The following is a 27868-nucleotide window of genomic DNA, read 5'->3' as shown; positions in this document are numbered from 1 at the left end:
TTTTTTAAATACACAAACTAAATGAACCCACATAAAAATGCTGTTTGGAAATTATTATAGTAAACCGTATTAAATTGTAATATACTGTAGAATTTTACTGCACTTCACTACTATACGTCAATGTATACTACAGTATTCTGTAGTATTAACTATAGCAAATAGATAAGCTGCAGTATACTTTAGTATTTACTATGAATTTTAGGAATTTTACTACAAAGTTTTTTTTTTTACAATATTACTATAGCTGATGACAAAAACGACGAATTGTAGTGAACAAATTGGAGTAATTTAATTTAAAAAAAAGTATTGTAATTTGAAAACAATATCTGAAAGAGCACAACGATTTTCTTTCTAGGACAATTTGTGCGTTAAATATTTACTTTTATGTAATTCAAAGATGTCCTGTCCAAGTTGCCCAAAAGGGCGGAACAAGAATACAGAAAAAACACACTTGAGGCTGTGTATCAAAATCTAAAGAGCCACCTACGTAGACAGCGTACTTAAACAGTACCACTGTAAAACGGTATACACGCAGTTGTTGTCTGTCATTTGCAGTATAATAACTTATTTCTAAGTTCATATTCCCCTTAATAAACAATTTGCTGTCAAACAAAACTGAGGTCCAAAAATGCTGTGTAAGTAGGCGACTCAAACTGTTTTGGGACACCGCCTCGTTTTCATGAATCCCTATTGGTCAGACTAACGCTTCCACTGCCACAATACTGCACACACGTGACCCTGCTTTTCTGTACACACACATTAAAACACACAGCAGGCAGTTAAAAGACAACGCCATGACGTTTTGACCAACAATTTTACCCCAGATTCACACTAAACACCATGAACCCTTTCCGTTGACCAGCACGCACTGTTTACACGTAATGGCGAGCGCGCTGCAGATGAAACACTCCAGCCTGGAGCACACGCGGAAGCGCGTGATAGATCCACGGAGGAGGCAAGCTGCACTCTCATTCCTCAGCAACATCTCTCTGGACGGACGACCCGTGCAGGACGACGGGGATCAGCAGACGGACCAGGATGACAGCTCGGTTTTGGAGACGAGGACTAGACAGAGCCTGGTTTCTGCAGTGGGCCAGCAGCAGCACGCATTGGCCGCAGCAGCGAACCAGGCTCTCAGCAGTGCCCGTACTGCGGGCTTTATGGTTGGGATCACGGGTCTCAGTTCGACCGCCGCTGCTGCTCCTCCTCCAGCGTGCAGTGCTGATGTGGAGGGGGACGCATGCAGTGCTCAGGTCATCCAGTCTGTGCTCCCCTTCAGCTCCCCTTTTTCTGCAGTGCCACCGGCTACAAGAGGGAGACTCCAGACATACACTCAGGGAATCCTGCCTGTTTCTTACTCCAGGCAGTCCGGCCAGAACTACTGCTGTTTGGAGGGGGGGCAGATAGCCAACTCTGCCCTGGAGCTCCAGAGATCCAGGTAACATAACACACTGTCCTGTATAGGGATGCATTGCTGTTGGTGTAAGTAACATAGTATCAAAGTTGAATTAGTTAACAAATTATGCAGGATTTTTAGTACTCGGAACCAACATAACTTTTTCAGACATTTTTCTAAGTAAAGTTTCCTTCAAGTTCATCCAGGTGTCCTTTCAGAGTGACTACATGTGTGGTTCATCACATTTTTTATGTTAAACAGGCAGAAAGCTCCAAATATTTTATTCGAAATAAGAAATATATATTCTATTGAAAAGTTTGCTTCCTTTGTTTTCACTTGGTCTGATATTTTGTTATCTAATGCAAATATATTCATAAGTGTGCCACAAGAGTTCAGATACTCTTTTTCTGTCACTCTTATGCATTTCAATATTATCATAGTGATATATCAACAAATTTGTAATTGCAAACAAACCATTCATTTGTATTATTCAGTGCTTACAACATGAACAGTGGAATGTAAATAAACAATGTGAATCATGTTAGTACACACACAAAAATACAGTACAGGAAACTCCTCTGTACTTCATTCATTTGAGGTTCTCCAGAGGGGACAAACTGTACAAGGAACAATTAGAAACCATTAGAGGAATACCCATATAGAAGCTGTCCTGTGGGGGATTACCAACTGACTTTAGTGAAATAAGAGATCAGCTGCCGTTGAACTAATGGCCCCATTAGACTCATTAAACACAACTCCTGAAAAACTAATCAATAATCTCCATTCATACTATTCTGCATCATTCACTAAAATTCTAAATGACCTTCATTTTGTATGCATACTTCTGACAACACTTGCATAGGTGCATTTCTCAGTTCAGCCTCATATTTTGTATACCTCTTATTTTCAGTGCAACCAAAAGTGTAATTTAAATGGACTGGTTCCTATACTAGTATGAAGATTATATATCAATTTCTCTTGAACATAATGTACTCATATTCTGAACTGTGAGTCTGTAAAACTCTGTCATTCATCTTTAAAGTGTGTTCTCTACGTAAACACGCCAGTATCCCGAAAGCCACTGGTTCACACGGTATATTCAGCACGCTTGTAGTGACAACCGTCTCTAATCAGACATGAGCAGGTGGCAACGGTGGAGTGTTTGCCAGGCATGATATTTTTAATTCCAACCACTCAAAGAACCAGTTTAACCACAGCATTTAATCAAAGCTAAAAAGCCACATCCACATTGTTTTAACTGTTACTCAAAAGCCATAGAAGCATAACCAAATCTACAGTTACGAACGTTTAGGGTAACAGTATCTTTCACTTTCTACATACATCACACACAAACACAACACATGCTGCGGCTACTGCTTTTGTGTCAACTTGAACATAAAAAAAGTGTAATATGAGACTCACACATGCCACATATGCAAATGAATGTCAACTGCTTTGTTATAGGACTGGAGAGAAAGCAGAGAATAGTACTGTAAATACACTGTAAAAATTTCTGTAGAAATTACAGTATTACTGGGTATTACTGGCAAATAGCTGCCAGTAACTTACTGTAGATTTTACATTCATGTTATTTACTGGCAACAGTTTGTTCAAAGTTACATGAACATGAAACATTTTCAGTATTTATTTTCTACAGTAAGTTACTCGGAACCAGCTGCATAATTACAGCAATTTTTTTACAGTGGATTGAGTGCAAGTTAAAGTTATTTTGCCATTTTAGTGATGTTTTATTACCTTGAAGTTGTACTTATAGTATAGACACATGATGTAAAACGAAATACGTGCTCCTCATGTTTATTTAAAGGAAGGGTTCACCTAAAAATGAAAATTCTGTCATCATTTTCTCGTTTTCATGTTGTTTTAAACCTGTATAAATTTCTTTTTCTGATGAACACAAACAAAGATATTTTGATAAATGATGGTAAGCACACATCTGATTGTAACCATTGACTTCCATAGTAGAAAAAAACAATGTGATGGAATTCAATTTGTACTGTCAACTGTGTTCCTACCATAATTTATCAAAATATCTTCTTTCTTTATCATTTATCACAATACTTTCATAATATTTGTTTTCCTACTATAAAAGTCAATGGTTATGGCAGATGTGTGCTTACCATTTATCAATGAATTATTTTTGGATGAACTTTCCCTTTATTTGTGCCACATTGTCAGTCAGATGACTATGCTGTTACAATAACAAAAACAGATCAGAAAAGCTTCTTAAGGTTAGCCTGACTAACACCGGACCAGTCTCATAGAGAATGAGACGTGGTCTGGGAACCACATGCTCATTTTCTCGTATTTGAGGCGTGGTTTACGAATGCCCAGAGCCGTTTATTGGGCCCTACGATTGTCTATCAAATGCATCTGTACGTAGCTCATAGCCAGTCGTTTCAATTATATCAGATGACGTATGTAGAGCGGCATAAATTCAAGTGTCAACAACTTTTATCGGGTACGTGTGCACATAGCTGAAAGCTATGCAGCTAAACCGGTAGCTGTATATTGATATTGAAAAGCAACACAACTTAGTGGCACTGTGAAAACCACAGTACAGGCACAATGACAATATGATATTAATAAATACCACTTACCATTTATAAGTTTAAAGGACTTCGTCAATTGACGATGCCTAGCAGGTTGGTCCAATAAAACTCCCTGGCTATCATGTCTTGCCATATCCAAACATCCTTCTTGGATATGAAATAGTTTAACGCCAAAAGTTGCTCTTTAAAAAAAAAAATTAACTTGGGTTCAAAACTACTTAATTAAGGCTGCATTGAAAAGTAACTTGGATAAACAAAACTGCTTCGGTGTGTCGCATAGACGTCGTCATCGTCTTGCTGCCCCCTGCCCGTTCTGTGATTGGTTCCCTATTTCAGGGGAAAAATAGGTCCATGGTTTCCATACTAGACTTGCAGCGTGAATAAATTTGCGCGCAAGGCAGCATAGGGAAACCCAGGCTATTTTAAGGTTGCTTCATGGTCCCTTTTTACATTTCAAAAATTTGCATATTCCTCTGTTCTATATGTAACGTGGCGAGTATAATAGAGGGGTTTTGTGGTAAAACAGAACTGCTCAGAGAGGGCACAGTGGGAAAAAAAAATCAGTATACAGTATTTAGCAAAACCTGTCAGCATTTTGTTGAACCATAGTGGTTAACCATAAACGTCATGCTTAAAGTAAAAAATAAACCGTAATATAGTAAACCTTATTTGTTTAATTTATGTGTTTGCAGAATTGCTATTCTGAGCTGCTGATTACAGTAAACACATACACACACACACACACACACACACACACACACACACACACTTTTTTATTGAACAGTGTGGGACTTGTTCTAAATGGGCAGCTGCTGGAAGCAAACACAGGTTCCAGGCAGGATGCCCAGTCTGTACCCTGACTCCCGTTCCCCTTCTTCCTTTCCACTCCCTGCCTCTGACCTCCACTTCCTCCCTGAGACTCCCTCCTGCCCGCCTGCCACTTTCCACCAGGAAGACCAAAACCTTTAGATGAGCTGCCAAGGGCAAGAGAGAAAGAGAGACTGTGTAGAGCAATCATGTCTCTGATATGCTGACACATGCCTCCAAAAACAACACGTACCCGCACACACCCTACAGAGGCTACCAAACAATTCGTCTTGATTGGGCAGCCCAGACAATAGCATTAGCGCAACCCTGTCAGACCACACAGTGTAATTGTTGAAATCTAATGGGTGGCTATACGTCTTTTTAAATAGCCTGTGTGTCTTTCTGGTGCTGACCTAATCTTGCCTTGCATTTGAAACCCTCCTCAGAGACAGCTAAATAGAGTATGATGTCATGAACAAGCTATTTTAAAGCAGGTTGGCATGAATGAGACTCAAAGGAACGGTGAATAACGTGAGGCTTTCAACACAATTTCTGTTAACTTTGGTGTTTACAACAGCATGACTGAGAGTGCTATAAAACAATAAAGAATCAGTGGTTTATAGTAAATTTAAAACACCTAAGGATGTGTTGTTAGTTATATAAGCCATAGGGATTATTACTTTTATAAAACAGATATTCCAAATACCTGGCAAGGTTTCATAAAAATTCACAGTAGCAAACATGTAATAAAATATTGATAAAAAATGATTCTTCTGCTAAGCATGAAGTTCTTCAGAAGCAGAACGGTTGCTTAGCAACACACAAAAGCAGTGGCACAGTAATACCAAAGATTAAAGATATATTAAAGGAACACTCCACTTAAAAAAAATGCTCATTTTCCAGCTCCCCTTGATTTAAACATTTGATTTTTACCGTTTTGGAATCCATTCAGCTGATCTCCGGGGGACTATTTTGAGGTGCAATGATATTAACTCTTTCACCGCCAGCGTTTTTTAAAAAAGTTGTCAGCCAGCGCCAGCGTTTTTCATGTTTTTACCAAAGTTTAATGCCTTCCAGAAAATGTTCTTCTTTAAATATATAAACATATACCAAATGAAAGAACAGACCCTCTGCTTTCAAACAAAAAAAAAGTTTCATCCTACCTTTAGTGGTTCTTTTGTAATCAGCTTTTGAATATGGGTAGGTTTCTGCAAAAACACCACATTTTGAGCAAAAAGCAGAGATAATTCCATTTTTGTGACAAACTTTTCATAGAGATCCCATTCAGAGCGATCTTTAAAACAGACACGGACATGCAGCCGCTTGCCATAGGGCAATACTTCCGGGTTTAAAAAGTTGTGGAAGGGCGCCACCTGGTTGGTAATAGCGGTATTGCGGGAAGACGGAAAATCTCGTCATTGGTAGGGAAGCGTTTTCAATGGCGGCGAAAGAGTTAAGCAGCACCTGAAAATAGTCCCCTGCTATTGAAAGTAACCAAGGGGACTATTTTCGGGCAGTGCGTAATATCACTACGCCTGCTACAGCCATGTTATCAGTAAAGTCCTTGATTATTACGCCAGAATGAGTAGTTCCTAACCATATCTGCCTAGAAAATCACAACTTTTAATTTTCCGTCGATCTTAGTACACGATGTACCTACAGAAGAGTCAAGTTTTACATAGGAAAAACATTTAAACTTTTTGGTCATTTTTAGCACGATGCTAATGGTCTAATCCGATTCAATGGATTGTGCTAAGCTATGCTTAAAGTGCTAGCGCCAGACCCAGAGTTTAGCTGAAAGGATTCCAAAGTGGTAAAAATCAAATGTTTAACTCTAGGGGAGCTGGAAAATGAGCTTTTTTTCAAATTAAAAAGGATTAAATTGTGGACGGAAAATGTTATGTTGTTGTCACTTTAGCGAGTCATTTTAGAAATGTCAACCTTCCCCCATTCAAGTAGACAGGACTTGGTCTTGGATGACTGAAATAACAGAAGCCTTGCAAACATGGTCGGAAAGACATTCCTAAAGGGACTTCACAGGTGTGTGTTTCTGTATTGTCATTTACAATTACTTAGAAGAACACACATCAACTTAGTTCTCATGGACTGGAACTATCCATTATAAATTGCAAAGCATTTATATGGCAACGCTACAAATAATTTAGTGTCAGTACTGGCATGAATTTTTGAGAATATTTTGCCAGTATTGCTTGTCTCTGCCAGTAAAAATAGGTCCACAAGCCAAAGAATGAAGTGTCGTTTGTTGCTTTGCAATGCACAGACTGACAGCCAGTCTGGAATACGTGGTATGGGTACAGCTTGCTATACGTTCGCTTTTGGGGGGTATTGTGTACACCGTGTATAGTACCTGGTACTATTTTTAGTACCATCTGTGGTTCCAAGCAAGCCATAACGATACTAAAATGTGACGTAAACATGCAGATCACTGATTGGTCACTACCAACTTATTGCTAAATGCAAGATGAGCGTACTCTCATGGGGCGTCGAGCAAATCAAAGTGATGTTATCATCTGCGTTATGTTATTTTGGTTCCCAAACGAGTACAAGTACCCAAACTCTTGTATGTTTAAGCATTGAAAAACATCCACATGCTGAGAATGAAGGACACCATCCCATCAAAAAGCTCCATTACTTTTGTGTTGTGCGTTTGTTTGTATCGCATTTACAATGATGACACGGATGTAGAGGCTTTTGTTGTTTGGGTTCACAACATTACAAGTTCCCAAACACTCTTGTATTTTTTAAAATTGAAAAACATCCACATGCTGAGAATCAAGGACACCATTCCATTAAAATGCAGAATTTACGATGATGTGACGGCAGAAGGGGCTGCGCAACTATAACAATAAGTCTATATTCCCACCCACTTTATAGCTGTACTAAACAGTAGTGAAAAAAGCAAACCGAGCCAATGTAAAGCGAGCTGAGCCGAGTCGTGCCACACAGTGGAAAGTGCCATAAGTGAAGTAAAAATATCAGCACTTTACAGTAATAACACCATTTGGCAAATTAAACTAGAATATCGTAACTAACTGCTGTTTGACACAATTTATGCAGTCGTCTTTGTTTTAAAGCTCTTTTTTCTCAAAGTACTTTTAGTGCTAATTTATTCCTAACCAAACACTGAAGTTTCTTCCAGGCTCATTGTTTATTCTGTTAACGTTCCATAACTAAGGAACAAAACAGTGTTTGGGATGGATCTTGTGCTTTTCCTCCCTATTGTGCGGTTAGCTGGAATTACTGAGAGATTAAGCTAACAATCTTTCCCAGTGAAAGAGTCAGGGTAAGGTATTAAACCAAACCTAAAACAAGTATAGGATGTGGTGGAAAATACAACCAGGTAAATATCTGCCAGGGTGTGATAAAAAACTCAATGGCTGTTAAAGTCTTGTTGCTTGTCTTGTTCTGAGAGTTTTCAGGAACAAAGGACTTTTAGTAGGATTAGATTCAGTTAGACACTTAAAACAATAAACGGCAGTATTTTAAGGAATGAGGTAAGGGAAATGCTGTTGTGTAATAATAGTAAGCAGATGTGGTGGGTAACTACCGGTTTCAGCTTAAAAAGAATTTGAATGCAGACATATTCAGATTTTGCTACAATTAGAAATAAACTTCATGAATGAATTGGCATTAAACATATAAAACTTTTCTTGTTTTCCAAAGTTGCTCATTGATAAGGACTCATAACACTTACGTCTGTGCTTTCACTATCAGAGGGAATTTTCTTTTATAGCTAACCGTGAAAACATCTTCGCTTCCAGCCTTGGAAATTTACGAGCTGTTTGTGTATTGATGTTTTAACTGAGGAAAGTTTGGTCTGGACTGCTTAGTTTGGTCTCAAGCTGGACCATTGTTTTTTGTTGTTTTTTGCATTCAAACGATGTAATGCATAATCAACCAGAATACATGTCCCTGTTTTTCATTTACTCTCTCGGATCAAAGTCTCAGGCATTTTTTAAACTGAGATGCTTTTAAACAGTAAGCTGAAAGGGGTCATGGACTTGTGTGATGTTTTGAAAATTCCTCCACCAAAGTACAAGCTTTTGTTTTGTTTTGTGCTGTGAGTTAAGTAAAAGACAAAACATTGCAGTCCAGTTGTACATATGTAATGTTATGCGTTTTTTTAACAAGAGGTAAAATCAGGCTTTCTTACCCAAGTTTGTTTCATGCCTTAATGTAGCTGATGAAGGGAGTTTGTTTTAATTACTTGTGGAAAATGCTTTTATGGGCAGCACTCGGGAGGTGTTTTGGTCATGTGTTGTTCAGTGGCTTCCTGAGCACACACTGTGAAAGACATTAATGCCCTGTGGGAGGAAAGGTTCACATCAAAGAGCGTAGAACTCAAGAGACGAAACTGGTAATTTTCTGGAAACAGTCACTAGGTGGCACTTCAGTAGTGCGGTCGCCATTTTGGGGTGAAAATTCAAACTGGACAACAGCACTAATACACAAAATGACATTGAAAGAGAAGTCAGAGTGGAATAAAAGAGCACAATTTTTGGCAGTCCACTGGACAACTATCCGTGTGGCAGTAAAATTTTGCCTTTCGTCGTTTTCTGTTAACCGGTTACTGCTTTTTACCAGTATACACTACAAACATGATGATCTTAGAGAACATGATATCTAGTTGCCATGAAAACAAAATGAAAAACTGTAATTTGTTTTGTAATATTGTGGTATTTTTGTAAACGACTTATCTGTGAGCTTCATTATTATTATTTGTTTTATTAATGAGCCCTCATAATCTTTAATCAAAAACGCAAATCTCCTCCCCTCCTCAAAACAATCTCTCTTTACTTCCAGTCATATGGTACGGCAGGTGGGCAGGGTCCAGGAGAAGATTGCCGCGATTAGCAACACGACCCAACTTCAAATTATCCAATCAGATATCTCGATGGAGAAATTCAAATCCAGCCCTGCTTATTTATTTCAGAAGCCGGTTTCACTCGGATATAGACCACCACGTGGAAAATAAGGCAATCGCTACTTTCGTTTTATGGCGACTTTAAATGATTTTTAAGAAAGTTGCTGTTTTTTTACATAAATGAAATGTTCATGTTTACAGTCTTGCTTCAAAAGGCATAATATAAGATAACACTGCAAAAAGACTATATTAATAAATTGTCCAACATTAACACATTTTTTTTAATAATGGGCTTAAATGAATTTCTTATATATTAATTTAATGTTTATAATGCCAATACTTCCGTAAAATAAACAGTTTACAAAAGATTTGTTGATAGTGATTATACATAATTATTTGATGTCAATGTCAACATTCATGTTGGATTTTACCTTTAATGTACGTTCATTTTTTTAACAAAGCAGCTTATAATCCCATAGCGAAAGCAAGAAGCTACTGGACTTTTACCCCAAAATGGCAGAGGCATATGGCTGCTGCTGGGCGCTGGCGTTGCAGTGAAACTTTCTATTGAGTTTCATCTCTTAGGTTCTACTCTTATTGTTCACATTGTTGATGTGTTGATTCTCTTTTTGCCCTCTACTTTAATAAGCACTAAACACAAACACGTGTATCGATTTTTCACCTCAGGTGCTCTGAATCTCAATATTAATACTACTGTAAGCATTTGTAACATAGTATTTCTACTGAAATAAATACATTTACAGCAGTGTACACTAATATGTAAGTCCATGTCCTCCAAACCTCAATAAATGTCAAGTTTTTGTTTCCAAGACAACTGGATTTATCACGGCATAATTCCTGCTGAACATAGCCCAGGTGTTTGCAACAGGGCCAGGTTTGGGTTTGTGGGAATCTACACCTCAAAAGAAAATAAGATCAACACCTAATTTGAACTTAGAAATGTTAAAATTAGGCTTTTATTAACATCTTAAAGTAGAAAGATGTGTTGCATGAAGTTTTTTTTTAAACTCCCTGGTGTATTGTACTTATCAGCAGGCTAATAGATATTGCTCATTACCTCAGATTTCATGAAAGAATGTGCTATGTGAAAGTGTAACTGAAATCCGTGCTGGACCCGTGACTTATCCTCTTACAGAGGCTTTATACTCTGGAACATTCTCTGTGTGATCTCATATTACAGCAGGAAACAGCAAAGTTGAGCTGTTGTTCTGTAACAGGTTTGGTACTGATGGAACCAGGATTTGGACGTAATGCTTTAAACTGCAGAAATCTGTGCTTTGTTTGGCAATGCCCTTATCCATAAAAAACAGCTATTACAGTATATGCTATAAGACCTAAAAAAAAAAACACCCTGGCATGCCAAATGATCTTATTTGGATGATAAAGGTTTGAGTCTGGACTGCAAAAGGTCCTAAATCCTGATCCCACTTCACCACTGCAGTAATTCTTGTCATTTCTCACTATAACTCTCTAATAGTCAGACAAAAGTTTTTAAATAATATAAACCTATCAATATTTTATCAATAGCAAATGTGTACTGTAGTTTTTTAGCATTTCAAAATATGTTAAACGTATTTACACATAATATTTATAATATACAAAATTATACAAATTGTTCTGTGTATAAGTTTTAACAGCATTGGAAAATATATTATTTTATTGTATATGCAGACGGAGACTGATATCCCAGCGGTCTTCGCTGGAAACTCTGGAGGATATTGAGGAAAATGCTCCACTACGCAGGTAAGCCGTTTTGAATTTACAAACTGCATATCACCTATAGGCATCAAATGAAATGTGTTTTACCTTCTTTATCAGAAGTGATTGCATTCCTAAAATACAATTCAGGAAGAGAGAGTTTTATTAATCAAACCACTATGTTAAAGGATAATTCCGGTATTTAACACGTTGAGTCTCATTTCTGGTTTGTTTTGGATGAACTACAGTTATGGACACAGAAATTTTGACAATGGGTCGTGCCTTGACTTTTTGACTCGTTTAGAAGCGTCTCTTGACTGCTTCAGAATGGAAGTCAAGGGCCATGCACAAACATGTCATTAAAACAACACTTAACGTTCATTTTTAAAACTGTACTACTCACCGAGTGGCTCGTGGTGTTCGTTGAAGATTAAAAACAAGTTGTGTAGCGAAATACAGTTTCTGTCGTGTTTTATTTGGCATTTTGTAAAATTCCATTGACTTCTCTTGGAAGACTCATTGCTCGCTGATATATCACTCCGCCGCCGGAAAAGGGGCCTGTTTACATGTGGTTGTAGTTTTTTTGCTCGGTTTCTCTCAGAAAGCTCAGAAAGAAATTTTTTGATGGCTCAGTGACCAGCCTTAGGTTTGAAGTTAAGCTCAATTGTGACTGTCTATACGCTAGACACCGAGTTCCGTTCAGCGTCCTTGTACGGCAAAGTGGTTTTCGCCATCAAGTGGTCTGGAGTGTTCTAATGCTTCAGACTCAAATATAGAGTGGTTGTGATGTATCTAAAAAAATAGTTCCACTATAGCTAATAACACGGATTGAAATCATACATTGCGCCAATATATTTCATCAACGAACACCACAAACCACTCTGTGAGTAGCACAATTTTGAAAATGAACGTTAAGTGTTGTTTTAATGATATGTTTTGCATGGCCCTTGACTTCCATTCTGAAGCAGTCAAGAGACGCTTCTAAACGCGTCAAAAACTCAAGACACGACCCATTGTCAAAATTTCTGTGTCCATAACTGTAGTTCATCCAAAACAAACCAGAAATGAGACTCAACGTGTTAAATATCGGAATTATCCTTTAAAGTAAGCATATTTAAACTGTGGCTGACCTCAGTTCTTTCATCATCCCTCCTCTACCACAACTTCACCATATATCTTCTTATTGCTTAACTCAGTTTAAGTAAATTCAGAGGTACCTCTATTATAGGGTAGACAGTGTGCCAAAACAGTAATGTTTAAGGATTATATACATGTGAACTCATGAAATGAGTAACAAATATCATTTACATTTGCTGCAAGTGTTTATGAGAAACATGAGGTCATTACTGCTAAAATATTTTCATAAGCTCTTGAACTGTCATCTTAAGTTAAGTCAGTGGTTGTTTCAATATAGAACAATGTTGACTCTGCCGTCTTTCATCTAGATGCCGAACTTTATCTGGTTCACCCCGACCAAAGAGTTTCAAAAAGATCCACTTTATCAAAAACATAAGGCAACATGATATGCGCAATGGAAGGTATGTTGACATCTACCCAACGAACCACACGTAGACATCTCCCAGAAAACAGCACTCACATGTATCAAGTGTTTCAGTGAGAGACTCCTATTGTTTTTTTGAAGCTATACTCCTTGTACAGTTTTCTTTTTTTTTATTTAAAGGAAAACATCACATTTTTTCAATATTTAACTATGTTCTTACCTCAACTTAGACAAGTTAATACATACCTATCTTTTTTCAATGCGTGCACTTAATCTTTAATCTTAAACAGCGATTTTTTTTTTAAGCGAACAAAAAATGAGAACTATATTGTATGGTGGAAGAGCACTTAGTTTGCAGCACTTCGACCTCTACATGCAATAACATCATCACTCCTGACTAGGCATGGGCCGGTTACCAGTTTCAAGGTATACCAAGGTTTTAAACAGTCATGGTTTTAAAACCACAAAAAATTTTCTGTGATACCGTCTCCAAGTTATGAGCTTTGTTTATACAGAATTCATTAAATCATTAAGTCATGTGATTGATTTGATGTTTACATTTAATATACATTACGAAAATATTATAGATTTTTTGAAAGCATATTATAATTTAAAGGCTTTATTTGTACCTGGCATTTGAAAATAACACATTTTGGTGTTGCAATGGCAATATCGCAACACCGTGAAACCGTGGTATTTTTGCTAAAGGTTGTCATACCGCCAGAATCTTAAACCGACCCATGCCTACTCCTAACTGCTCCCCCTCTCGCTCAAACGTCCGTCAATATTACTGCGCCCAAGGTCGAAGTGCTTCAAACTAAGTGCTCTTCTGCCATACAATATAGTCCTCATTTTTCACCACGTTTTATTTTGTGCCACTATACTTACTCATGTAACTACTCATGTAACAGTCTTCAAAGCTCACGTAACACACGCTGTTTCTGCATTTCTGATGTTAATTTGGAGTACTATAGAGAAGTATGACATCCTTTATATCTCAGAAGAGTCTTTAGTTTAATCAGATTTATAAAAGAAAGATTAACTTTAACGAATCTTTCCAATAACGTACAAAAAATGAAGAAGGAGGAGTTACTACCGCGGGTGGAGCGAGTACGAGTCATGCAACACTATACAACACTGTTAAACTTATGATTCACTACATGTTCATGTCATTTATATAATATGCATGTGCCTATTTCCAACATAAGACAGAAGTCTTACTTTCCTCATGCAACTCGTGTCCCGGTTGGGAAAGTCCAGCGCATCAAACACACACACAAAACTCAGCTGCTACCCCGGATCATAAACTATATCCATTGTTTGCATTAGGCTGGCTTTCTTCACCTTACATCCAAAAACACACTTCTTCTTTCGTGCCATTGTTGAGTTTTGAAATTAAACAAAGCTGTGTCGCCTGATAAGATGTTTGCAAGTTCTAGCGTCAACCCGCTGATTGACGGGTGGGCGGGGTTTTCCGGGGGAAGTTCCCATATAAAGAAGTGATACGTATAGAAAACCCCTGAAACGTCAGTTGGACCTGTAATCGAAAAAAACGTTCCGAAACTTGTACGAACCCTGGAGAAGTGCATTCGGCACAGAAATACTCTGTAACGCGCCCAACTGCTTTTTTGACACTTTGCCTACGTTTAACATGAGGAAACAACTCTATAACTGTGTTAATAAGTCAGAATGCTTGAAATACCATTGAACCCCCCCTTTTAAATAGGGAAAACATGGAAGTGTTTGGTAACTTCTAAATTCATCCCTGTTTGGAGCCATAGGAATGAATGGGGCTAGGCTAAATGCTAACACATTCACAACGTGCTGTACAAAGATTTAGTGTACGCATTGAAAAAAGATTGGTATGTATTAATTCATCTAAGTTGAAGTGAGAATATAGTAAAATATTGAAAAACGGTGATGTTTTCCTTTAACATATTATCGGAATACTCTTGTTTTGCTGTAATTTTTCACTTTACAGCAATTTTGTGTCTGAACATCCCGACATACATTTATTTCTATATTACACATTTCTCCCAAATTGGTTAAGCCTGGAGGTTGAAAGGTTAGATAGTGCATAAAAGATTGTCACAAGACATCGCCGCCATATCTGCATGTGTTTCATTTCAAACTGACTCTCAAGTGCTTAATAGTAGCAACAGATTTACTCTGTCTGTCTTAAGCTCAAATATTTCTGATCTTGTTATTATTGATGGTTATTTATTTTGGCCATATTTGCTTTGAGTGTTTGTCTGATGTTCTCTTTTACTTGAAAGGGAATGTGAATGAGTGGGTTGGAAAGCGAGGCTTTGACTAGGATAGCTAATGGAAAAATGCATGCAAGCCGAAATTCCAGGGATGATTTTGTCGTCATTCGTAAAGTATCTGCAGTGAGAGATCTGCTCATCTGTTATGACTTTTATTTGTTTGCTTTTATATTTATGCTTCAGATGAATTTAGATCTTGATGACACTCGAAAGCGTTGGCAGAATTTTGCTTAGGAATTATTTGTTTGTAAACATATTCGTTTTGCCTGTGGCCTCAGTGAATGTTTTAAGGCTTTTATCTTCTTTAATTTTCTTTTTCTTATCTTTGTTGAGTATTTTTTCACATTCTTCTCACAGTAATGAATGACATACTATTTCATTTTAGTTGAAACTATACTATTATATTTGTTTATCTCTTCATCTTTGCCTGTGGTCGTGACCTCTATATTAACAGAATACACTTCAATTAGTTTATGTATCATTTTGTCTTTATAGGATAGTCCTTATCAGTGGCAGAAGATCCTTCTATAGTGTTTTTTCTGTCCTGCCCTATCGAGATTGTAGCCAAACAGGGTATGTATTCTTCAGCATGCAGATCTTCTCTTTACTATTTTGCCAGCTTTTTATCCCCTTTTACTTAACTTTTTTTGTGTGTGGTTAGATGGAACAAGTATTTAGAAAAATAAACTTTTAGTTGTCTTTTTGAAACACTTGAAATAATACATTTGAAGTAAGGTATAAACACAAAAGTCAGAAGTTTTTGAAACCTATAGGTATTGTATGCTATTTTTTATATTATAGTAGTATTCTGAAGATTTCTCTATGCACAGTTTGTTGAAGTCAGTATTTTCATAGCTGTCCAGATTTTTAGAAATAGTAGGTGTGTATCTTAAATCTTTGAATTGACCAGCATGTTATGGCATGTTTTCTCATCGATCTCACCATTTACTTCACTGTCTACAAAACTACACTACCTTTGTCTTAGACCTGCAGCTGTGCAGCTCATTTCTTTGTCTTAACAAGTCCTGTGATCTACTTTGTTATCTAATGTCTAGCTGGTCTCCTACTGTGCCTACACCTGGGCATTGCCTTGCTTTCGGTTTGTGCTATTTAGATCGTACTTCAGTGGTGAACATACTGTCAGACTAAAGCATATACTCCTAATATTAGACTTTTTCCGGGAAAAGGGAGATATTCGGCTTACTTTAAAGGGACACTGCACTTTTTTTGAAATTATACTCATTTTCCAGCTCCCCTAGATTTAAACATTTGATTTTTACTGTTTTGGAATCCATTCAGCTGATCTCCGCGTCTGGCACTACCACTTTTAGCATAGCTTAGCATAATCCATTGAATTAGACCATTAGCATCGCGCTAAAAAATAACCAAAGAGTTTCGATATTTTTCCTATTTAAAACTTGACTTTTCTGTAGTTACATCGTGTACTAAGACCGACTGAAAATTAAAAGTTGCGACTCTCATTCTGGCGTAATAATCAAGGACTTTGCTGCCTTAACATGGCTGCAGGAGGCGCAATGATATGACATTAATCAGATTCAATGGATTGCGCTAAGCTATGCTGAAAGTGGTACTGCCAGAACCGGAGTTGTATTTACATTAATTTACATTAAAACTTATATTGTTTATTGTTAGTTCATGTCAGCTAAAGCATTAACAACCTTACTGTGTAAAGTGTTACGAAAAAGCCTTTGGGCTGATATAGGGTGTGAATACTGCACTGTACTGTATAGATTAACAGGACAAAGGTCAGATTTGTATACGATAAATATGAATATATAGCGATTAGAAACCTGGAATCTTAGTCCAGTGCACTATATCTATATTTCTTTATTGTATGGCTTTTCTTTGGTTTACATTTACATGAAATTGTAAAACATTACTGTATGTAATGTAAAGATTATCAGTTTGGTCTCAGACTTAATGGCCTACACTGTATCTATATACACTATTGTTATATAACTAGTTTGCAGTCAATGATGAATGGCAAGATACAGCTGTACTTGATCCATTGATACTTGCAGAAGTGCCCAGTATTGACTGAAGTGTCTGAGTGTGATTTTCCTGGCTGTAGTATCACTGTGATACTGAGATGACATCAACAGTGGCTGATGAGCTTGCAATGTAAGCAAATTGAGTCAAGTTCTGGTTTACTGTTGCTGTAGCTGTTGCTGAAAAATAGCTTTTGATGTTCATTAAACTTTCAAGAGCACATGTACCTGTTGATTATATGCATAATATTGCTGGCTCTAACCTCTAGGATTCTGGGATTGTTGATGCTTCGCTAAACTTTACTAATACCCTGTGCTAATACTCCCTAAGGTTATTTCTGGATATATTTAGATGCATTGCACCTTTTATGCATTTATTTTCACTTGCAATCACTTATACTGGTAATGCACGGACAAAATGTCAACATTTAAACCCAGTGCCCTAGATAATGTGGTTAATAGCTTACCTTCATATTACAGGGTTCCCACAGGTCCTTGAAATCTTTGAAATTTTGTGAATCTCTTTTCAAGGCCCTTGAATGTTTTTGAAAATATATATACACAGATGCAGGGCATTGAAAGTGCTTGAATCTATTTTATGCAAGAAGTTTTCTGGAAAAAAATCATATGATTCCCTTTTTAGTGTAGGATAATATCATAAAAATTCTAGACTTTATAAGCACACTTGCTAAACTGTTCGCTTTAAATGCAGTTCTAAACGTAGGTTCGGGAGGAGCTTAAACATTCAGGCCTGTCAATCATCATCATCATGGGCGTATATAAGGCAGCCTTCAGGCCTTCCTGTCCAGCTGCTTTCTTTTCAATTGGGCGGCAGGCTGCCGTGAAATTTTATTCCAGGTTGTTATGAGATGTTTACTCACCCAGATTTTTTTTTTCCCAGAGCTCCAGATCCTTATCATGCTTTTTCTGTCGTACCCGTGCTGTCTAGGTGTCCAGAGGTGTCATTTCAAACGCATCCCTGATAGCACACGTACATCTCGAAGATGTCTATTTGATGTCTGTGTTTACATCTGCAAGTCACATTATTTAGATTGTTTGCTCATCTGCAATACGTCTCTGGGACGTTTCCTAAAAGATGTCATAGACATATTAAAGATGTTTTTGATTTATAATGTATGTAAAGCGCTCATGTAAAGCAGCTCTTTCTAAGACCTTTATAAGATGTTTTAACACACCAAATGTATTCCACTTCTCCAGATCTTTATCAGACATCTTACAGTCGTACCCGTGCTATCTGGGATTAAACGGTGCCGTGCTAGCTGCAAAGCTAAGTGGATCACGTCTTTGGACTTTGATCTCACAGCGTAGTCTACGTATTATAACAATCGAGAAACACTGCTTTTTTCCCATAAACTGACCGGCCGCAGATGCATATTCTATAACATCCATATATTTTTTATACATATTCACGCTTTTTCAATTCATGCATCGCCTCGCAGAGCCATCTGCAAGGCGATGTAACAAAAAATGTCAGTCTTCCGTTCCAGTTTTAATTTTATTCTTATTCTTTATTCTTATTTGTTGACACTTATATCAACGAGAAACCCCGGGACCACTAGCTTTTTTTTATCTGCCCAGTCCCACCCGCAGCAAAGGTAAGCTGCATGCTCCCACAAGGTTTGAGTTGGGTCCCGCTGGTCCCACCGGATACCAACCTCTTAACACAGTTCTCTAAAGTAAGCAGACGAGCCCACAAAATAGTCACAGGATGTTCTTATTTTGCGTTTTTCCTCCTATAGAAATTTATCCTAAATAATATAGTCCGTTGCTCCAAAAAACGTGTTCACGATTGTTTCCAATGTTCGTGTGTTTTTTGCGCAGTTATTTGTCAACAAAAATCTAATGAACATGTTGGCTAATTATCAACCACAATCAGCCTCTAACAACCTTTCGCTCGATACGCATTGATTTCAGCAGCGATTTTGTCCCGCTCATACTACCACAGTATTGATCCCAGCCGATCGCGCTCTTATTTAACAGTTGCCGCAACCTTTTTTCTCACTGCCTTAGTAGTGATCTTATCCCGCTCGCTCCGAAGCCCCAGACAGCGCATTTCCTACTCCCGCAGGAGTTATTATTTGTTTATTTGACAGGGACCATACAAGCAAACATAGTTACAATACATAGCCTGTAACTGATGCGTAGCATATAGTGTCTATAGCTAGAGCTAAAATAAGCCTAAATTTTGCACACTTTTTTCCGCATAACTTTGCTCACTGCCGCAGCAGTGATTTCATAACGCTTGCACTCCCGCAGTAGTGATTCAGCCTTGCTCCCCTTTGAGCCCCAGTCCGTTCGCTTCCCAGTAACTCCCGCAGGAGTCTGAAGCCAAAAATTTCGCACAGCTTTTTCTGTATAACTTTGCTTACAGCCACAGCAGTGATTTCATAACGCTCGCACTACAGCAGTAGTGATTCAGCCTTGCTCCCGCAGGAGCCCCAGTCTGTGCGCTTCCCAGTAACTCCCGCAGGAGTCTTAAGCCAAAATTTCGCACAGCTTCGTTTGTATAACTTTGCTCACTGCCGCAGCAGTGATTTCATAACGCTTGCACTACCACAGTAGTGATTCAGCCTTGCTCCCGCAGGAGCCCCAGGCCGCACGCTTCCCATTGACTCCCGCAGGAGTCTTAAGCTGAAACTTTGCACATCTTTTTCTGTACAATTCTTTCACTGCCGCAGCAGTGATTTCATCTTCGCTCTTACTACCGCAGTAGTAATTCAGTAAGAGGAAGAAGAAATGGTTTGATGATATTCTACCCATTTTTTGGGGGGGAGAGAGAGGATAAATCTTACAGACCTTAATTACTCGCAGGCTCCTGCTCAACTTGCTGTCCATCAAACACTCTTTTGGGGGTTGAACTTGTGGCTCGAGCCCCAGCCTCAGGTTCGCTCTGTCTGAAGGTTCAGAGCTCAGGTACAGAGCTCCCTTCGAGGACAGCAAGCCAAGTTTGTTTACCATTAATCATTAAGACCTGAATGCGCAGGCGAACTAGTGAAATGCAGTTCTAAACGTAGGTTCAGGAGGAGCCTAAACATTCAGGCCTGTCAATCATCATCATCATGGGCGTATATAAGGCAGCCTTCAGGCCTTCCTGTCCAGCTGCTTTCTTTTCCGACATCCCTCCTCCTCCCCATCTCCTCCTTCACTCTCTCCTTCTTCCTCTTTGCAGTTCAGTTGCAGGGGGTTGAACTTGTGGCTCGAGCCCCAGCCTCAGGTTCGCTCTCTCTGAAGGTTCAGAGCTCAGGTACAGAGCTCCCTTCGAGGACAGCAAGCCAAGTTTGTTTACCATTAATCATTAAGACCTGAATGCGCAGGCGAACTAGTGAAATGCTTATTATGTTCTGTATGCGAATGTTGATACATACCAAAATGCTTTTTTGCATATTTGTGTGTGACACATGAAAACTTCATCGGGTTATGTATGTACCTGTTGTTCCCTGAGAAGGGAACGAGACGCTGGGTCTCCTTTTCATACTTCCTGCGTCCATGTAACGCCGCCTTGGCAATATTTCAGATAGCGATATACTTCCTGGCTCCCGCGTCACCCTGTCTTTGTCGTAAAGCCTCACCATTGAATTTGATATAAACATTCAGACGCACTTATCCCTAAAGTGTCACCGCAGTGACGCAGCGTGAGTTCCCTTGAAAGGGAACTGTAATAATGTATCTTAAAACGAAACACGATGTAACCTTGCCCCCACTTGAAATGTGTCGCCACATTTAGTCCTTGAATTTGAGGGTATTGGACCTGGAAAGTCCTTGAAGTTAACTAAGGTGTCGGAACCCTGATATTATCACTTGGCCCTGATCATCTACAAATCCTTCAGCATTCTGCAAACATCTAAAAAACCATCTGGTTTTATTACACAAGGATTCAAACACCTTTCAAGTTATAAACAATGTAGTGGAAGCACAGTATGGAAACTGTTAGCAGTTTAAAAACACTAGTTAGGTTCTTCTTTTGAGACCTTCAGCTAGGTTTTGTGACATGGATGGAGACTGTTGTAGATGTTTGAAACATATCACGGGTGTGACGCAAACTTAAACACAAGACTTGAATTACTGTTGCTCTCAAATTCTTGTGTTCATGCAGGTCGCTGATAGGTCAGTCTAGGAGTCTTCAACCCTATTTCATTCTTAAGTTAATACATTTATCCTTCCACCATCGAAATTTTTGTATATACAGTACAATATTTATATTGTTACTTCATTTATTGTTTTTAAGTTTTTAGTTTAGTTTTATACAGTGAAACAACATGATTTTATCATTTTGAGAATGTAATAAATGAATATCATTATTTGCTTATTACTGTAAATATTTATAATATAATTTTTAAGTAAAATTAAAAATTAATAGTTAAGTCAGTAAAATCCAAAGGGAACACAATTTCCTGTTTTATGTAAAAGGCTTTTGAAATATGTTCATTCTTGCCGGTGTATGCTGTAGCTGCATGTTAAATGTGTTTGGTGGTACTGTTTTCTGTGACAGGCAGAGCTCTGAGGTGTTTTCTTGCCCCGGCAGGGATGTGAAGGCAGAAAGCGGACGCCAGCGACACCCATCAGGAGGCATGAGTGCCAAGGAGATGGTGATCGGCCTAGAGGGTGTTGAATTGGGTGCAGATGGCAAGGTGACTAAACAAATGCCTTGGTTTAGTTCATGTCATGTCACCTGCCAGTATAGATACTTTATTTTTTTTTAAATACAATCTGAATTTTATGGCCACTTTATGGCTGTATGTAAAAATGAGTCAGTTATGTCGATTTCTCTGTATAATCTCTCGATTTTTCTCTCTAGACTGTTTCATACACACAGTTCCTTTATCCAACCAATGTCCTGGGTCGTCGAAACACCATCGACTCCACCTCGTCGTTCTCACAGTCCCGTAATGCCAGTCACCGAAGCCTCATTTTGGCACGTGCCAACAGTACCCAGAGTAGCCTTGATACAGGTCCGTCCGCATGCCAACAACTTCTGTCAGAGCTTTTTCATTTTCTGTCATTTTCCCTGATATAGCATAACAAGGGGTTTTTTGTTTGGTTTAATAAATTTGGGTAAGACTTTAGTTCAATAATGCTGCAAGGTCATAAACTTGATACTAAGTAATGATTACAATACTTTAAGTGTGACAGGAAAATAAACTTGTAACAGACGTTTGATGATCGTATTTTATCAGTGTACTTGTTTGCACTTTTGAAAAGTCTCTGCTCTTATAAATCTATTTAGTTGTTCTTTCTTGTTCCACAGGGAATGAATTGGGAGATTTCAGGGAGTACGACCCAAATCTTCTGGATGACCCACAATGGCCATGTGGGAAGCACAAAAGAGTGCTTATCTTTCCCTCATACATGGTGAGTTATCACGTAGCACAAAGCAGAATGATTTATGTTTAGTTTGTATTCAGAGGTCGTCTCTTTTTCTCAGAGGTGGCTAAGAAGACTTGACGGAGTTTCAGTTATCAAGTTTCTCCTAAACTTTTGCAATACATACTAGCCTAGATAATGTGGTACTTTCTTAGATCATTCTTGATACTTGGGTACCTTAAAGGGGACATTTCGAGACATTTTTGAGACTTTTTTTAAGATGTCAAATACCATATAGATAATTTATTAGAACATGTTAACATTGCCAGGTGTAGGTGTGAGCTAAAATGTGCTCTTTTTGGGTGTGTCCTTTTAAATGCAAATGAGCTGATCCCTGTACTAAATGGCAGTGCTGTGGTTGGATAGTGCAGGTTAAGGGGCGGTATTATCCCCTTCTGACATCACGGTGGGAGCCAAATTTCATTTACCTATTTTTTCACATGCTTGCAGAGAATGGTTTACCAAAACTAAGTTACTGGGTTGTTCTTTTCACATTTTTTAGGTTGATAGAAGCACAGGGGACCCAAATATAGCACTTAAACATAAAAAAGTTAGATTTTAATGATATGTCCCCTTTTAATGATGGGACATTTGTTTGTTTGAGATAACTCTGAATGGGTCTGAACTGTGTGCTGCAAGCCTTGGTTTTTTGCATTGTTTTCTTTATTTATTTATTTTTAAATTTTTGTCTCCTCGTGTTGTTTGGCAGCGGCATTCACTTTTTGAAACGGCAGCAAGCGACTGAAATGATTTTAGCATGTTTATGTAACTGGAGTCATTGTGTTTATTTCCTATTTCCCAGCTCTGTTCTGTGTACTTCACTGTGTACTTCAAGGCTTTTCTCCTATTGGTTGTTTAATGCTTATGACAATCGCTATTGTGTTTTTTTACCTAGAAAGGTTACTAGCAATAATAGATGAATACTTTTGCTTAATTAAAGATCTTACATTTATATTTCTGAAATTTTTGTCCATTGTAATCTAAAAATTGCAAACTGTTTCTGGATAGTGAAACCTCAATTGCCTTGTGCTTTGACAGAAAGTAAATGTTTTCCAGCGACCTCATGGAAAACAGCGGCTCTTTGACCCGTGTTAAATCTGTCTACTTGTATGCGAGCACGATGACCAATTAAGTGAATATCCAATATTGTTTGTCGTCATAGACCACAGTCATTGAGTACGTCAAGCCATCTGACCTTAAGAAGGACATGAATGAGACCTTTAAGGAAAAGTTCCCTCACATTCGTCTTACGCTGAGCAAGATAAGGAGGTAAGGATGTTTGTATCCACAAAGATGTCTTCATTCTGTGTATCAGATTACTTTTTGTGTACATGCTTAACCTTAAACCTAATTGGAAATTAATTGTACTATATGTAAATTAAGACATCATTCATTAATTTAATTATTTCAAAGACCAAGGGAGATTGGAAGTGTGGCTCACACTAGCAGACAAAGACGTGAAGACAGAAATGCTTAGTCAGCAGAATTTTAATGAAGCAGTATGTATATTTTGTAATTGCTTTAACAGTTTTAAAATTGCTGCAATGCAGAGTTTTAATATATTTTATATAGTAAACCTTATTTATCAGATGATGTATTTCAAAACATTGATTTCCAGGGTAATTCTAATGGGTTAGGGGCATGTTCGGATTACTAACCCAATGTACTATATGAGCAATATAGAGATGCTATCACTTAGCAAACATTATAATGGACCAAAAGATAGCAAGTGACATTACACCTCAATTGGTACAGGGTTGTGTTAGCAGTGCAAAGGTCATGGGTTAGATTCCCAGGGAACACACCTACCTGTACTGTTAAAATGTGTGCCTTGAATGCAAAAAAGTGTCTTGCAAATGCATAAATGTACTGTATATGTAAATGTGTTTACAATATGACATCAGGGCTCGCAAAATTTTTAAATCCCTGGTAGCCCTTTGGGCAGGCACTCTTTCATTTTTGGTAGCCCGAAATGAATACAACTAGCCCGAATAAAAAATACACTGTTTAATGTAGAATATTGATAAATCCTGGATTTCCATGTAAGCCAACTATTTCTGCCCATCACCAGCTAACAATTTGGTTCCCCAAACGTTCCCCTAACATTAGTTTTTGGTTTCTTAAATGTTATTTTCCAAGGTTTTTGTTTAATAGCAAGGAATATTTTCTTAAAGAAAATAAACATTCCCCTAATGTTATTTTTAGATTATTTTAACGTTTCCCTAACGTTAGAATAATTGAATTGTTATATTACTGAAATATTATATGAATGTATTATATCACAGGTTATTTTTAATATAATTTAATATAATAAAATACCTCAACACATCACACATTGTATTTAGATACATAGTATTTTATCAAATATATGTGACTTTAACACAATATAGAAGACTTAAAACAGATATTTATTAAAAATGAATAAACATTTAATTCCCTTTAGGTTAATAGATCTTAACATAGCCGTTTATTTTCGCTAGAATAATGTTAGACTCTGAGGTAAAATGAAATTAAAATAAACATTATATTTGCTTTTAACTAAATCTGAGACAAAGCAAAAACATTAAATTATTATTTCCTCCCCAAGATAGCCCGACGGGCAGGGCGGAGATACATTTCAGTAGCCCGACAGGAATTCACAATAGCCCCGGGACGTCGGGCTAGCGATTTTGCGAGCCCTGGACATTATATTAGATCTGACGAGTATGTGTCCTGCTGTTTTCATAGTCTGAAACGGGAGATCCGTAAACTAGCTCAGGGGGAATGTGGATACGAGGAGTCCACGGTGGCCATGGCTTTCGTTTACTTCGAGAAGCTGGTGCTGCAGGGTAAACTCCACAAACAGAACCGAAAACTCTGCGCCGGAGCCTGCGTCCTGCTGGCGGCCAAGATCAGCGGAGACTTGAAGAAACACGAAGTCAAGATTCTCATTGATGTGAGTCTCCTTTTCAAAATACTGTAGGAGTTATTTACTTAACATTCCTTTCATTTGATCATTCTGTGGGTGGAGTACAAATTTAACTCCAGTGGCACATCTGGGAATTTTAAAAAGGGACACTGAACTTTCTTTTAAACTTTGCGTTTATTTGTGGATGTTTCAGTGTTGCGTAATGTCTCGGAGGAGCTGTTACATAATCAAAAGCCGTGATCTGTTTCCATCTAGAAACTGGAGGAGAGGTTTCGGGTGAACCGACGTGAGCTGATCGCCTTTGAGTTCCCCGTTCTGGTGGCCCTGGAGTTCAACCTGCACCTCCCAGAGCACGAGGTCATGCCCCATTATAGACGCCTCCTGCAAAACTCCTAGCGACAGCCCTCCATCAGGGGAATCCTCCTCTCCTGATTTTTCCATCCCAAGATCTCCTCCGCCCTATGCACGTCGCCAACGTTCACAATCGTATGCAGATGTTGGAATGAAGACACTCACAAGACATCTATTTAGCCAAAGTGACAACTTTATATTGAAAGTTCACCAAGTTCATTTGAGATGTTTGATTACAGGGTTGTTATGTCATATGCCCACATGGCATACAAAAATGGTGTTTTTCCGAAATGTAAAAAGGAGTGTTTTAGAAAGCTCTTCACGTTGACCTTTACCTATAGATACTTGATAGAGACCACAGATGTCAGCTTCCAAAAAATGTGACTTCTAAAGATGTAGGGTTACATATTTATAGTTGTATGGAAACAGCTGTGTAGCTGCTTTAGATTATTTAAAAATCTTTTTACACCAGTTTGGAAAGAGGGAGAAAACATTTCATGTCATTCACAAAACTGGCCATTTTTATTCAGAAATATTTTAGTCTGTTTGAGTTTGCATTCTTTCCATTGAGTACAGTATTCCTGTATTTTCCTGATCGCACCGTAAGACACTTTTTCAAGTCGCACTGCACTTGATCTCTTGATTGAAAGCCTTAAAAAAAAAGAGTCAAATGATCCCTTTCTTTTATGTACTACAAGTGCACTTTTGGGTATGTCAGACCTGGACGGCACCTACAGAAGCTTTAGGTGGAGCGGTCTTCATCTCATTCCTTTATTTACATTAATTTTAACCAGCATTCCACCAAGCGAAAACGTGTTGTAGATGGTGACAGCAGCATCTTGGGTGGGAATTTATACAGTTTCTTAAGGGGCACATTTACGTTGCCCTTATGTTTTTCTACTCTTGTAGTGGTGTGGCTTGCTGCACTCATGGTTCATGTGTTGGTGCTCTACGTTAGAGTGATTTCTGAGCACATTTATAGTGCTGCCCTAGATGAAGCAACACCAGGTCATACCGCTGAATATCAACTTTAACTGTGTTGCCTAATATGCTATGGTGTTGATTAATGCATGCACACCAAAGCAGTGTTAAGAACTACGTCAAATTTGCTTTTGACTTCTTGAAAATTTGTTTGGTTTGATGATTATTTCGAATCCGTTTTGTTTGACTTTTGTATCACGGTTGGTGGTACTGATTTTTGTTTAAGCTGGATTTGTCTGTGTTACTACATTCATCTGTTTGTCTTGAAGTATGTGTAGTGTGTTATGTTCACTATGCACTACTCAGTTCCATGAATCAGTTACGAACAACAGTTCAATATAAACCACTTCTGGGTTACTTAATGGCAAAAGTAAATACATTTGCATTTTACCTGCATTATAGGATGAATATTGCCTAGAATGTAACAGAAGTTATTGCGAATAAGATTTGGCCTTTGAAATGCACTTTAGGATTTGTAAGCAAGTAACTGGGATGCCCGAAACCGATGAAACGTTTGTAACATGCAGAAACATATATATGTAAATATGCTGCTTTGCTTGTTCAATTATAAAGCAAAATTTTGATATTTTTGTACGTCTGCTTTACTTTCACATAGGTTGATATGTAAAGAATACTTTTAAATTGAATTACATATTTTTAAAACCTTCAAAGGTCATGCCACGGTACATATGTTTGGCCTTATATGGGATTTTTTAACAATTAAAAAAATTATTTGCTGCCTTCAATGAGTTCTAAAATGAAGTTGACTAATTTCAACTGTATTTTTTAAGTTGTAGCTACTCATCTCTAGTCAAGATAAATAATAACTCTGTCACTGTTTGCCATTACATATTTAAAACAATAAGTTCTTAACCAGCACTAATCTTGGCACTATATATTGTTGGAAAGCTCTCAAATTGAGGTTTTTTATTTAATCACAATTTTTAAAATAGTGATATAGTCTGAGTAATTTACTAAAATGTCACTGGCCAACAGGTGGGCCCAAGGTGTTGTTACATATTTATTTTTAGATATCCTAACCTGAAATAATCTTGACAAACTATATATTGTTGGAAAGCTTTTAGAATGTAG

General features: G+C 37.9%; 1 protein-coding gene across 4 annotated transcripts; it reads left to right on the top strand.

The window, feature by feature from the left end:
- Positions 1-382: 382 nt before the first annotated feature.
- Positions 383-27360, top strand: cables1 (Cdk5 and Abl enzyme substrate 1). 4 transcript variants are annotated; one of them, XM_065269954.2, is made up of 10 exons: positions 383-1438; positions 11351-11422; positions 12823-12915; positions 15641-15718; positions 21698-21803; positions 21971-22124; positions 22421-22524; positions 23699-23805; positions 25264-25471; positions 25700-27360. In XM_065269954.2, exons 1-10 carry the CDS (start codon positions 882-884, stop codon positions 25838-25840), a joined length of 1620 nt encoding a protein of 539 aa, XP_065126026.1. In that variant the 5' UTR covers positions 383-881; the 3' UTR covers positions 25841-27360. The 4 variants fall into 4 exon arrangements, with proteins under 4 accessions (XP_065126026.1, XP_065126025.1, XP_065126028.1 ...); XM_065269953.2 differs by having other exon boundaries at positions 384-1438; positions 21665-21803; XM_065269956.2 differs by lacking the exon at positions 15641-15718 and having other exon boundaries at positions 384-1438.
- Positions 27361-27868: the final 508 nt, after the last annotated feature.

Source organism: Paramisgurnus dabryanus, chromosome 6, assembly GCF_030506205.2.
Source record: "Paramisgurnus dabryanus chromosome 6, PD_genome_1.1, whole genome shotgun sequence".
Lineage (NCBI taxonomy): Eukaryota > Metazoa > Chordata > Actinopteri > Cypriniformes > Cobitidae > Paramisgurnus > Paramisgurnus dabryanus.
The sequence above is the reverse complement of the archived record's forward strand: the minus strand, read 5'-3'. Positions and strand labels throughout refer to the sequence as shown.

What these genes read in the sequence shown, in the direction of transcription:
- cables1 (XM_065269953.2), top strand. Translation starts at nt 882, where the DNA reads ATGGCGAGCGCGCTGCAGATGAAACACTCCAGCCTGGAGCACACGCGG. An exon ending in CTGGAGCTCCAGAGATCCAG is followed by an intron (nt 1,439 to 11,350) that starts GTAACATAACAC and finishes TTGTATATGCAG; the next exon opens with ACGGAGACTGATATCCCAGC. An exon ending in ACGCTGAGCAAGATAAGGAG is followed by an intron (nt 23,806 to 25,263) that starts GTAAGGATGTTT and finishes CTGTTTTCATAG; the next exon opens with TCTGAAACGGGAGATCCGTA.